This window comes from Myxine glutinosa, chromosome 3 (genome assembly GCF_964187855.1).
Source record: "Myxine glutinosa chromosome 3, kmMyxGlut1.1, whole genome shotgun sequence".
Taxonomy (NCBI): domain Eukaryota; kingdom Metazoa; phylum Chordata; class Myxini; order Myxiniformes; family Myxinidae; genus Myxine; species Myxine glutinosa.
In genome coordinates, this window is record NC_136263.1 from 89,804,443 (window position 1) to 89,819,103 (window position 14,661).

The following is a 14,661-nucleotide window of genomic DNA, read 5'->3' on the forward strand; positions in this document are numbered from 1 at the left end:
CCTGTGTAATTCCTTTTTTCTCTCATATTTTGTAGATAAGGGTCTCTCTTACTTTCATCTACAACAAAGCCAAAAGTGTGCATAGGTAAATCATAGGCAATCCCAAAGATCCACTGGAAGAGCACGCAGGAGGATATTGACAAATCAATACAACAACCTAGGCCTAATAAGCTGCTGTAAAGTTTTTATCCCATAGCCTCAACCACCAGTGCACTCCACCTGCTATTGTGCTTCAGTCTGTCAGTCATGATGTGGCTAACAGATCTGGAATGTGTCGCAGAATGCTGATGATGAGGAATTGACCGGTGGCCATTATCAGATACTAACATTTGGAAGTTTCTAACAAATCCCTTTCATCACAAGAATGGATGATCATTGATTTGCCACTTTGTACTTGGATATTTAAACAAGATCAAACAGGAAGCTGACTTAAAATGGATAGCCTTAAGCAAAAAGATACGTTGAGCAAGCAATCTCCTTTTCGTGTTCCACCTAGATATGGCCCTATTGGTGCTCAAAGGACTAAAAAAAATAATGCCCCGAGTCTTCGCTGGCAACTCATGAAACAATAAAAGAGAAACATAAATTTAACCTGGGAACAAGTAAACGAAAAAACATGTTTTCGGGCTACACACTTTCATTTATTTTAAAAAGTTTTAAACCTTTTATTTATTTATTTATTTATTTTTGTAAAATTAAATTTTGATCGATGAAAATGCACCAGAAAAGAATAACGTGGGCCAAATTTCAGCTCTCTAGGACATATGGAACCTAGAAAACGAACGGCTCAAATACGGAACCTAGAAAACGAACTGCTCAAATATTTTAAACAGGACAAACAAACAAAGTTCAGACGATGTCAAATAAAAGTGTAAAAAAAGGAGAAAAGCTTAAATTGAGCAGGAATGCTGAATGGAAGTGCGTATGGAATTTCCTGGCAGCAAAAATAATTCAGCGTCATGGGTGCGTTTTCCATGTGTTTTACCTTTGGTGGCACCATGATATGGATCCGGATGATTCTTCTGGCGACATCGGCAATAGAGCCACGCAGCAAGGGCAATCAGGATGAGGCCAAGAACAGCACCGGCTACACCCACAAACAATGGTTCTTTCACAAGGCTTCCTATCTGCCCTCCTTGTCCAGCTTGCAACGCTGCAAAGCACAGGTATGAGCACGCGTTGTCTGCACGGAGGCATACGAAGATTGAGGCATTGAGACGGTAAAACAATGAGGCATGCAGTTGTGGAAACATTCAGCCTTGAATCCACACAGGGATACAAAGAACCACTGAGACATGAAGGTCACCGAGGTGCATTGTCATGGAGGCAAAGGGACGTAGAGAGAAGGGGACATCGATGAGACACAGAAACACAAAGCCACGAATAATGGAAACATGAAGACTTGAAGGAATTGACCACCGTACTTGCCAAGGGAACTCTTTCAACACGGTCATTTGTCTGCATTGCCTCCTTATAACAGCCATGTTGCTTATTTACACGATTCGGCATTTATCAATGCTGACCTATCTAATTGGTTGCATGGTTATTAAAGGAAATCAAGAGATGTTGGGAGCAAAATCTTTCTTTTTCATACATATATTTCTCAAAGGTTCAAAGAATCACCAGTCTTGGAGAATCCATGGACACTCATCTGCTCCCCCACCCTCCCCCCTCCACGTACCCCCTTCCTTTCCCCCATACATTCCCTCCTCCTCTCGCCTGCACTCCTCCCTTCATTTCCCCTTCTCCCTCCCCCTTCCTCCCCTCCTCTCTCTCCCCCCTCCCAATATTGTCAATATTCCATGGATTCTACAAGACAACTCCTTTATGATGATCTTCCGACACAAAGCACATTAATAGTGGAATCCTATACTGCATATTAAAGACGAAGTACAAAGGGCAAAGAAAACATGGGAAAGCGGCAGATCAGGAGGGGAGCTTATGTGACTGCAAGTTATATGTTAGTTACGGAAAATCTGTTCTATACGCCTTCTCCAACACATGTAATTAGGGATTTTAACCATGTGCTCACTCTTTTTTGCCATGTGCTCACTTAATGTGCCGTGTAGAGTTCTTGGCAAACAAACAAAGGGGAAAAGAAATCTCTGCTCTTACTCCGCTCATTTCTAGAACCATAAAAAATTATCAGGATTTGGAATCTAAAACGATAAACGATTATAGAGAAAGTATAGAACCACCTTTAGAGGCCATTTTTCCCCGCAGAGCAGGGGTTGGCCTTTTTCGGGCACCTTGGTCCCCTTTTTGAAGCAATGTTTTATGGCCGGATGCCCTTCCTGCCACCAATTATAGAGAAAGTATATATAGTTATAGAGAAAGTATATTATAGAGAAAGTATAATAGGAAAAAAAAGCCACCCTTAGAAAATGTCCTGGTTATGTCTCCATTGTCACGTCCATAACATTCATTTGCTTTGGTGTAGGTCGTCCCGAGCTTTCCGATTATATCCGGATTCCGAGCTCCCCCGTCCACCCCCACCTTTAATAATAAACACTTTGGCCACAAGCATTGTCATAAATTTAATTATCAGGTGCATAGATTCTTGATTCTTCTGGACAAAGCAGGAGAAGCGAATGTAAATGTTAAGAAAGGGGGAAATTGAGGATATAACCTCCTTGATTCAATGTGGAGATGTTGCCTTGATGGATTTATCAAAAGTACTGCAATAATAAGTAAATATGCAAATTTATTAATTCACAAACATTTATTTAATTTCTAATATGGTGTCACTGTAACTAACACTTTGAAGAATGTTGGTAGAAAATAACAGACATAATTTTCTATTCTTCATCCTTCAAAGGAAAGTCAAGCTCAGTATTAGACTGTGACCTGCAGAATAAATAACCGGTCTTCCTCATGAAGGCTAGTGTCAATCTGCATCTGCGGACAGGTAGAAAAGAAGGATGAAATCAACAGGATGTTGAGGTATGCTACCTGTCGTGGGAAGCCAGGAGAAGCTGACGTTTAAAGCGTTACCTCTTCACTGGAGCAAAGGAGCCAGCTGCTGCACACTCTTTGCCAGCTTCTCCTTTCTTCCCACGACGTGCGGTCAACATCCTGTTGATTTCATCCTTAATTCTTTATGTAATTATATCATCTGGGTTGGACCTGTGTGGAGTTACCATCTGAGTAAGCAACTCATGCATACTGGGATCCCAAGTTCAAACTAAAACTGCACTCGGTATAGAGAGCATACCTCTGCCAGGAGACGATGTATACAAAAAAAAAAATCGCCCTCGTCACACACCCAACCTTGTCCACCAAGTTTCATAACCTTTTGAGATAACATCGGTGCTATACATCATTTTGGCCCTCCACACAGTATCTCTCCTGGGTGAAGAACCACTTTAAAAACTATCGTATCCGGATCTTCAATAAAATGTAATCATTTCGTCCATGTTAACACCCAACTCGTCCACAAAGTTTCATCGAAATCCGTCCACAATTTTTTTAAAGATATCCTGCTCACAGACAGACAGACAGACAGACAAACAAACTGACAAACAGGAGTGAAAACAAAAATTCTGGAGGTAATTACACATACTGTGTTGGATTCTTCATTGTTTTTTGACGTATTTGCAATTCATGTATTAGTACACAAATATCTTCTAATAACAAGGTACGACACATACAAATTCCTCCACGAGCCACGGAGGATCACCGTTACAAATATAATTTTTTTTCTGGAATCAGGAATGTTTCCGAATGATCTGTTCAACATTTTGCTTCTGTTCATGTTTCCGAATGATCAGATCACCTCTGATCACCGAATCTGATCCTCTGATCTGATCAGATCCATCTGATCTGATCCATCCATCTTATCCATCTGATCCATCCATCTGATCCATCCATCCATCTGATCTGATCTGATCAGATCTGATCCATCTGATCTGATCCTCTGATCACTGAATGATCACCGAGGATTTCCGAGAATCACCGTTACAAATATAATTTTTTTTCTGGAATCAGGAATGTTTCCGAATGATCTGTTCAACATTTTGCATCTGTTCATGTTTCCGAATGATCTGTTCAACATTTTGCTTATGACCAGAAATGAGAGAGTTAGTACAATGCACATTGTTCCTACACCTACAGGCAATTTCCAGTACAGCAATATTTTCACTATCAGAAGTCAAGATAGATCTCGTTTTTGAGGAATTGCTCCAAATGCATTCAACTGGGCAGGTTTATAGAAAGAGAAAAGGTTAATTTTGGCTCAAAGAACAAATTAAGACAAAGGAGGGAAAGAAAACACAAGAGGAAGTATGAAAAAAGGCTTTAGGAGTGGGAAAGTCTAAGTGTGGGAAGATGAAAGAACGAAAGTGAGGCAGATGCAGCAGAGCATCAATTACAGTGATAAATCGAGAAAAGGCCACAGACTGGTGCATGGAATGTATAGCGCATGAGATATATGCGTGAAGAAGGGTGTTGTGAGTCAGCCATGACTCGAGATATTTGTTGTATATAGGATTTCACACAGCAGGAAGCTGGCCTGATCCGTGTCAGCACCGTTGAAGATGATGACACCATTGTACAACAAGCTGTCCGGTTCAGATCAACAAGCATCAGCAGTAACAATCTCTGCAAAAACAAGCCAAGTCCTTTTCTGTTCAATAACTCTGCGCAGGCTTGTTTGAAGAGTCCTTTTTGCTTTGTTTGGCTTCATCTAACACACACTGAAAGACTGTTGGGCACAGCAAGAGTAGGCCAAACGGCTTTCACAAGTGGGCCCCATGCCATGTGTAACGAATAAAAAGGCAGGGCAGGGTGAAGGGGAAGGGTGAGATGGAATGAGGAGTGAAAGTAAAAAGTGAAGAAGAGATTGAGCCAATTACAAAAAAGGTAAGGGGGGGGGGGGGACTTGTGTTCTGGGCATCGACTCGCTGTTACCTCCAATACACATATAGCAGGTGACCACGTTTTCCTTGACTCAAGATTTGCTTCACAGGGTGCTAGTACTGGATATTAGAGTCTAACCAAAGCATACATCAAGAGGCAAATGTAGCACAAAGATGGGGATCAATATTGCTCTTATAATGTGTCTTGATTGGTCACTTTTTTTTTCTTTTTTCTTTTTTTTTTATGTGTCTTGATTGGTCACTGATGATGTGAATTATGCAAATTAGGTGGGTCTTTGTCTGTCTGTTTCTCTGTATGTGAATCGCCTACAGGTCACATTTTTACTCCGATCTTCATGAAACTTAACGACTTAAACAAACTTAACCACCTCCTGACTGTGCATGAATTGCTGTGGTTGTCACAATCTAGAAATCTTTTGGGTTTTTTTTAGGTCAAAAGGTCAGAGGTCAAGATTACATAAAATCATCGATTTTCATCCGATTGACTTGAAATTTGAACATAATTTACGTATTGGGTCCCTGAATTGGTTCACCAATCAAGAGGTATAAGCCTACTGTTTTGAGGTCAAAGGTCAAGGTTACAGCAACTGATTTTGGAAGTACCATTTTGACTTGTTTGACATATGTATTCCTAAACAGCTGGACGGAATAAATTGAAAATAAGTGGCTCTACTCATTGTGTGCATGGTAAGGTTTTAGGCAGTAAAAAACCAGTTCACAATTTCGGGGGTTCAGGGGTGGGGGGATCGCATAAATGTGTATCTTGAAGTGCCACCTGGTGGAAGTTGGTATTGCAAATCATAATAAAACGCGTGGCTCAGCTTGCGACGCTAGCCTCACCACCAGCCTCACCAAGCGTCGTTACAGAGGAACGGGCTTGTTTTAGCTGAGGGTAATGACTGTACCTGAGTTGCTGAGTTGTCATGATTTACACCAATCATAATACAAACAATTATTTTGCACAAATGTATTTGTAATATTGCTGATATTATTTATTTGTCATTTATTTGTCATCAAAAAGAGTCCAAGTGGTGTAAAGCTCTAAATGGTCATGGGTCCAAGCTGTCTAATCTGTTTGAAAGGTGTATGGGGTCTAAATGGTGTTAAGGTCTAAGGGATTGAAAGGGACCTAAGAGTTGTAAAGGTCTGAAGGTTCTAGGGGTCTAAAGGGTATAAAACGTCTAAAGGGTGAAGGGATCTAAAGATGTCTAAAGTATTGAAAGGGTCTTAAAGGTAAAATTGGTCTTAAGGGTCTTAAGGATCTTGGGATCTCATGGGTCTAAAGGGTATTTGTGGAGAGGAAGGTCTTTTGGGTCTTCGGGATCTGTAAACGTCTTGGGGGACTGAAAGGGTCTCAGCAGTCCAAAAGGTCAAAAGGTATATTCTAATAGTACGTGATTGTATGTGATGTACGTACATCGTACATCAATAGTACATGATGCACAAGATCTGCCTGCAACCCTCTTATGGTTAAACTGCCAAAATCTAGGCTCTCTGCTCACCTTCACTCTTTTATTCCCCTTTTCTCCCGCCTCTGGAACAAACTCCCCCACTCCCTTCAATCCCACTCCTCCCTCCAGGTCTTTAAAACAGCTGTTCACCACCATCTCTTATCTTCCCCCATCCAAAACCTTGATCTTTTCTACCCCCGCTAATTCACCCCTGATACTTTTTTTTTTTTTTTTTTGAAATTCCAACTTCTTTCCTGGAAGTCCTTGCAGTGTTCATATGTTTTATACCTCTCCCACCTCCCCCTCCCACATTTCTCCCGTTGTCCCTGCTCTCAAATGTTGTGTTTGTGTCCTTCCTCCTCTCTCCCCATCTTGTCTGCCGCCCCCCTTATTTTTTTGTGTTTTCTGTGTCGGTTTGACTTTTTGTGTGATTAATGTTAGCTCTTTCACGAGCCTCGATCTTGTATACAAAAAATAAATAAAAAAATAGACGTACATAATTAATAGACAGGATGCAACCAAAGTTCAAACAGGATGTAACTAATAGACATTTAGTCAATCACATGGCTTCACGGACTGTATTTTTCGGTTTTATATAGCATACGGACCGTATTTTTCGGTTTTATATACCATACTAAAATACACCATCGACATCATAGAAGTGGGGAAATTAACCCATCTGGAAAGATGAGTTCTTTACTAGTCATGTTGTATAATAATTTGAAGCACGTCTGTTTGCGTATGTATATGTATTGTCCTGTCACCAGTGATTAAGACAGCTGGAGGATGGATAGCCGAAACAGTTTTACTCCCAAGGCGGCAGCCGAAAATGGCGGTAATTGCACGCGCAAGATGGAAGGATGTGAGGTGTTTACCTGAACGGAGCACACAGGTTTATTCCGAAACCGCAAAACACGCAAACACGACAGTAAATTCAAGAAATATGAATTTAATGAAAATAATTGAAATAATAAAATGAATGCTGAGGTAAACTAATTCCTAACTGAGGTAACGCCACACACTGACTCAAAAACAGACAAGGGGAAAGATAATAAAATAAAATCGCTTTTTAAATGTGCACCTAACTCGTGTCCCAAATGGCTTTCTGTAAGGCCAGTGGCGGTGGCGACGTTCAATGTAGACACTCGCGTGGGAAGCTGCGCTGCGCGCTTTCGGCTCCACAGGCAGGAGGCGAGTCATGAAGACGATTATTTCACTGTCGGGTAGGGACAGCGTGGCCTACAGCTCCTCCTTAACAGCCGCAACAGCCTCCTCCTCCAAAGCACCAAAAGTCCACACAGCACAAGCACAGAAATCGCACCAACACCAAAAATGGCCAGCCTTCCTACCCGAGCCAAGATCGAGGAGAATATATATATATATATATATATATATATATATATATATATATATATATATATATATCTCCTTCCGGCTGCGGCCTTGGGAGTAAAACTGTTTCGACTATCCGTCATCCAGCAGTTCTTTCTGGACAGCAAAGGTTTCTTCCTGGCACACCTCCAATGTAGATCAAATTTGTGCACCCTCTTTCTAATGGTAGACTCGTGCACTTTGACATCGACATTGGCAAGAGCTACCTGTAGGTCCCGTGATGACATTCTGGGGTTCTAAGAGTCTTCTTTCAGCATCTTGCGGTCTGCTCTCTGGCTGAACTTGCTGGGGCGGCCTGGCCTGAAGAAGTTGGCAGTTGTTTGGAATCTTCTCCACTTGTAGATGATCTTCCGGACAGTCGAATGATTGATTTCAAATTGTTTGGAGATCTTTTTAAATCCCTTCCCAGACTCGTAGGCATATATAACCTGTTACGTGGTCCTCCCGGTAACTACCTGGTCTTGGTGACCCCCGGACCGTGGGAGGACCCCGCCAGAAAGATCTCTGATTTATACGCGTTCGTAATGCAATCAATATAAAAGACACAAACAATTCAGGTCAATAAGCAACTCCACACTAAGGATCCGGATTAATTAATAATATATTCTCAATCCATCAACACAATCAACAATCAATCCGCAATATTACTAAGATGGCCATCTCATATATTTCCCCCCTTTCCCCACTCACGACCCCTCAATGGTCACTGTCCCTCACAATGTCTCTGGGCCCCTCCAGACCAAGGTGAAGGTCGACTTCTCCGCACACGGGCGGTTGAACGAACCCCTGGCTGACGTGCTCCAAACGTGCACGTCGCGTACCGGGAACAGCTGCTGCAGCGCACACCTCCTTGCAAAGCAAAGCGGGCAAAGCAAAGCGCGCGAGGCCCAAGGTGCGACCCGTACGCGTCCTTGTAGACGTTGAGGGGAACTGTGCCGGACGCTTGGTTCCGTGCACGAACCCACGGCAACTTGACGCGTAACCGGTAATTACCCCGCGCAGGTAACTCCTCTCGCCAGACGGGCTTTCAAATGCAGCGTTCCCCACGCTGCTCAATATCGACACCGCTCGCGTCGGAGCTGGGCGAGGAAGAAGAAGATAGCCGCTTCTCCACGACCTCGTGTCTTGTTTTTCTTCTTCCGGTTCACTATCCCGTTTCCGGTCTCCTGTTATCCGGAGCCTCTCTAATCATTTAACCACAACAACCTTTAATAGAATAAACATTAATAAGCAATGACATGAATAGTAATTCACCTAAATCCGGGATCCGTAACACTCCCCCCCTTCAAGAAAGAAAGTTTGAACCCCGCGAAAACTTTCTGGGCCGGCCAACTTTGATAAACAAACCCGATACCCCAAATCAACAGTTCCCCCCGGGCACAATTATCGCATGTCAAAAATAAAGCAACAAACTTTCACCAAAACCCCCCAGAGATTCCAAGGTAATTCCCTCTAGACCAAGCGTCAACAACTTCTAGTTGCTCTTGGATGGAGGCCCAGCTGAGTACTCACAACATGGACGCCTTAAGGAATGTGGGGTTCACGGTTAGTCCGGGGAGGAAAGTTCATTACATGGACGCCTTTAAGAACGTGGAGTTCACGGTTAGTCCATGCAGGAACGTTCCCTACCGGGACGCCTTTTAAGAATGTGGCGTTCACGGTTAGCCCGTGTAGGAGCCCAGGCTCGGCGGCTCCGCCGTATATAAAGTGCTTCAACTTCTCCGGACTCCTAACAGTTACGGTGGGACCCCTTGTCCCAGCAGTCACCTGACTGGCGGTCTCCTTCTCGGCCAGTCCTCTGCCAATCATTCTTTCGGGAGATGCCGTAACTCTGGGAGCCTCCATAGTCATATCGGCTGCTGCCAACACCAAAACTACCGCCAAGTGGTCCTCTTCTGTAGACCTCTCGACGCCTACGAAATGCCTTCCCTACTGTTATGGTCCGACCCTCCAAATCCTTACCATTCCAATTCTTCTCTGCCTTTCTCCCTTCTAACCTTTCCTGGAGTTCTCGTTCCACTCTCCTTTCCTCTGCTTGTTTCTCTTCTCTCCTCTCTTCTGCTTTCCTTTCTTCTTCTGCTCTTTCCTTTTCTGCTTTCCTTTCTTCTTCTGCTCTATCCTTTTCTGCTTTCCTTTCTTCTTCTGCTCTTTCCTTTTCTGCTTTCCTTTCTTCTTCTTTGATCCGTTCCTGGAGTTCTCGTTCCACTCTCCTTTCCTCTGCTTGTTTCTCTTCTCTCCTCTCTTCTGCTTTCCTTTCCTCTTCTGCTCTTTCCTTTTCCGCTTTCCTTTCTTCTTCTTTGAACCTTTCCTGGAGTTCTCGTTCCACTCTCCTTTCCTCTGCTTGTTTCTCTTCTCTCCTCTCTTCTGCTTTCCTTTCCTCTTCTTTGATCCGTTCCTGGCTCCGTAATTGCATCTCCAGTTTCCGGAGCTCAACGTCTTCTGGTTCTTCGGGTAGCCACTGCCAGGCTAACTCGTCCCATGTTCCTAATCCCACCATAGATTGTATCACCGTGGTCTGCAACTCTGCCTTCCTCAAATTAGTTCGGACCTCCAAGTTAAAATGTTTGGCCAATTTCAAGAGGTCCGCTTTTAGTAACGCTCGGAACTGTGCCTCACTAGGTGTTACCGCAAAGTTCTGTGCAACAAACGCCATGGTGACGATCGTTAACCCCTGTTAACCTTCACCCAAGACTTTACCACCATTTCTCAAAAATTTACCAATTAATAATTAATTAATAAATTTTAATTAATAAAAATTATTATTTTATTATGTTATACAATTTTAGATCCCGGACGAGCCCCCAATTCTGTTACGTGGTCCTCCCGGTAACTACCTGGTCTTGGTGACCCCCGGACCGTGGGAGGACCCCGCCAGAAAGATCTCTGATTTATACGCGTTCGTAATGCAATCAATATGAAAGACACAAACAATTCAGGTCAATAAGCAACCCCACACCAAGGATCCGGATTAATTAATAATATATTCTCAATCCATCAACACAATCAACAATCAATCCGCAATATTACTAAGATTGCCATCTCATATATTTCCCCCCTTTCCCCACTCACGACCCCTCAATGGTCACTGTCCCTCACAATGTCTCTGGGCCCCTCCAGACCAAGGTGAAGGTCGACTTCTCCGCACACGGGCGGTTGAACGAACCCCTGGCTGACGTGCTCCAAACGTGCACGTCGCGTACCGGGAACAGCTGCTGCAGCGCACACCTCCTTGCAAAGCAAAGCGGGCAAAGCAAAGCGCGGCTCGCAAAGCGCGCGAGGCCCAAGGTGCGACCCGTACGCGTCCTTGTAGACGTTGAGGCGAACTGTGCCGGACGCTTGGTTCCGTGCACGAACCCACGGCAACTTGACGCGTAACCGGTAATTATCCCGCGCAGGTAACTCCTCTCGCCAGACGGGCTTTCAAGCGCAGCGTTCCCCACGCTGCTCAATATCGACACCGCTCGCGTCGGAGCTGGGCGAGGAAGAAGAAGATAGCCGCTTCTCCAGGACCTCGTGTCTTGTTTTTCTTCTTCCGGTTCACTATCCCGTTTCCGGTCTCCTGTTATCCGGAGCCTCTCTAACCATTTAACCACAACAACCTTTAATCGAATAAACATTAATAAGCAATGACATGAATAGTAATTCACCTAAATCCGGGATCCGTAACAACAGCAAAGGTTTCCTCCTGGCACACCTCCAATGTAGATCAAATTTGTGCACCCTCTTTCTAATGGTAGACTCGTGCACTTTGACATCGACATTGGCAAGAGCTACCTGTAGGTCCCGTGATGACATTCTGGGGTTCTTAGAGTCTTCTTTCAGCATCTTGCGGTCTGCTCTCTGGCTGAACTTGCTGGGGCGGCCTGGCCTGAAGAAGTTGGCAGTTGTTTGGAATCTTCTCCACTTGTAGATGATCTTCCGGACAGTCGAATGATTGATTTCAAATTGTTTGGAGATCTTTTTAAATCCCTTCCCAGACTCGTAGGCATATATAACCTTCTTTCTGCTTTAGTTTATTAGATGCTGTGCTGCATTTAGATGCCTACTAAATGTCTGAGGTTTAAATAAGACAGGTTCCTCCAAGATCCTCTCTAACGATGTTCTAATCATTTTCACCTGAGCTGGTGCACCTGATTCTAATTTTAGGTATTTGAAGTAGTGATAAATGTAGGGTTGTACTTACTTTTTCCACATGCGAAATTTGCATTTATGTTTATTTAAATTATACAATGGACTACAAAATGTAAATGTTTCATGATATTTGTTATATTATATCACCTTTATCTATCAATATTGTTGAAATGAAGATCAAATAGCTGTATGTTGAAATATGTTGAAAAAGTCAAAACTTTACATGGGGTGTACTTACTTTTTCACGTGACTGTATACATATATATATATATATATATATATATATATATATATATATATATATATATATATATATATATATATATATATATATATATATATATATATATATATATATATATATACACACACACTGTCGGTCAAAAGTTTGAGAACACCTCAATTTTTCCAGTTTTTATTGAAATTTACGTAGTTTAATGTCCAGTGAATAACCTAAAATGGTACAAAGGTAAGCAGTGAACTGCTCGAGGTTAAATAAAAGTTTAGGTTAGCAAAAACGGGAAAATAATGTAAATTGCACAGTTATATTGTAAAAAAAAGGCCTTCTTCAGGGAACAAGTAATGCGTTAACAACTTACAGCTGTGCTGCAGCAATGTAAGTAAATTAAGCCTTGAAAGTTGATGCAAACAATTCCTACAGGTGTCCCAACCTCTGTTGATTACTTGATTACAAACCCCCCGTCTGTATAAAAGCAGTATTGGAACAGACTGTTATTACACCCTCTGAAGCATTATTTGGTCAATATTGCACTGCAGGAAGTAGTATATTGGAAACTGGAGGAAACTGACAGGAAGAGCCTTGGCATTGCCAAAGCCACAACAGAATCGGAAGACAAGTTTCTGAGAGTCAACAGCTTGCGTGATAGGCGACTCACAGGACAACAGCTTCACGCACAGCTTAACACTGGTCGAAGTCAGCAAGTCTCAGTTTCAACTGCGAAGAGAAGACTTCGAGCTGCAGGTTTTACAGGTCGAGTGGCAGTAAGAAAGCCATTGCTAAGATGGCGAAATAAGAAAAAGAGGCTTGCCTGGGCCATGAAGCACCGCCAGTGGACTACTGAAGACTGGAAGAAGGTCTTATGGACCGAAGAAACAAAATTTGAAATCTTTGGTTCATCACGCAGGGTTTTTCTATGCCGTCGAGTAGGCGAAAGGATGGTTCTTCAGTGTGTGACACCAACTGTCAAACATGGAGGAGGAAGCGTGATGGTCTGGGGCTCTTTTGCTGGATCCAGAGTCGGCGACTTGCACAGAGTGACTGGCACCCTGAACCTAAAGGGCTACGCCAGCATTTTGCAGCGCCATGCAATACCCTCTCGTATACACCTATTTGGTCAGGGGTTCATCCGACAGCAAGATAATGACCCTAAACACACCTCCAGGCTATGTCAAAACTACCTTCGAGGAAAAGAACAAGACGGTAGGCTTCAAATCATGGAATGGCCAGCACAGTCTCCAGACTTAAACCCCATCGAGCTGGTTTGGGATGAACTGGCCAGAAGGGTGAAAGTAAAGCAACCTACAAGTGCAACACATTTGTGGGAACTTCTGCAACATTGTTGGGAAGAAATTCCCGAACAATATTTGATTTCCATTGTAGAAAGAATGCCACGAGTGTGTTCCGCGGTTATATCTGCAAAACGTGGCTACTTTGCTGAGTTAAAAATTTAAATGAAATTTTGTTTAACAAAATGATTCTATGATTTCTTTTTTTTATCTCCAATTGTTTATTTGTTCTATGCTTAATTTCAGAGTACATTGAGACATTAAACTGCGTATATTTCAATAAAAACTGGAAAAATGGAGGTGTTCTAAAACTTTTGACAGGTAGTGTATATATATATACTAGCAGAAGAATCCGGCATTGCCGGGTGGGGGAGGGGAGGGGAGGGGGAAGATGAGGGGAGGGGAACGGGGGGAGGGGAGGGGAGGGGGGGGGGGAGGGGAGGAGAGGGGGGGAGGGGAGAAGAAGGTGGGGAAGTACCCGGCATTCCGTGTATAAACGTGAGGGAGAAGAGGGGGGAGGGGGAGGGGGAGGGAGGGGGGGAGGGGGGGAGGGGAGAAGAGGGGGGGAGGGGGAGGGATGGGAGAGGAGAGGGGTGGGAGGGGGAAGGGGGGAGGGGAGGGGGAGGGGGAAGGGGGGAGGGGAGGGGGAGGGGGAGGGGAAGGGGGGAGGGGAAGGGGTAGGGGGAGGGGGAAGGGGGAGGGGGAAAGGGGAGGGGGTAGGGTGGAGGGGGAAGGGAGGGGGAGGGGAGGGGGGAGGGGGGAGGGGGAAGGGGGAGGGAAGGGGAGGGCCAGTCAACAATGACGTTGCAGTTCTCATGGTCGGAGAGCAGCACAACAATCACGACATCGTCCTGAATCTTCGCAACAGCACGAAGCGGATTTTGGAGACTCACCGATCCTGTGACGCCCTCCAGTACCGGCGTTGCCGGGCGGGGGAAGGGAGACCGGTACATTCCAAACCCGTACATTCGCCGTCTCGACTCAAGCTCACTCGGACAAAAGCCTCGCACAAATTACACCGTGAAGGCCCAATGGCCATGTCTATGCCACAAATCAAGTACGTGAGCGAGTCGGGCGCACTGAATTGAAAATATATAGAACGCTCATACTCCGTGAAAAGTGAAGCTACAATATTTTTGAAAAATTTCATTGGTTGCTAGGAGACGGCAGCATGTAAAAACCGTTTGAATATTTGCAATACAGTTTGATCCAGATGTAAGTGGTATGGTCTTGCTGGTTGGTGGACACGATATGTGTAAGGGAAATTATTTTGGTGTCCTGTA

The 14,661-nt window shown here is 43.9% G+C and overlaps 1 protein-coding gene across 1 annotated transcript in view; it reads right to left on the reverse strand.

Moving 5' to 3' along the window:
* Positions 1–14,661, reverse strand: part of LOC137423403 (roundabout homolog 1) — a gene marked incomplete in the record, with an annotated part of 397,715 nt that overhangs the window by 30,337 nt on the left and 352,717 nt on the right. The window contains 1 exon segment of the mRNA XM_078774253.1: positions 986–1,153. Coding sequence (XP_078630379.1) covers positions 986–1,153 — 168 coding nt within the window.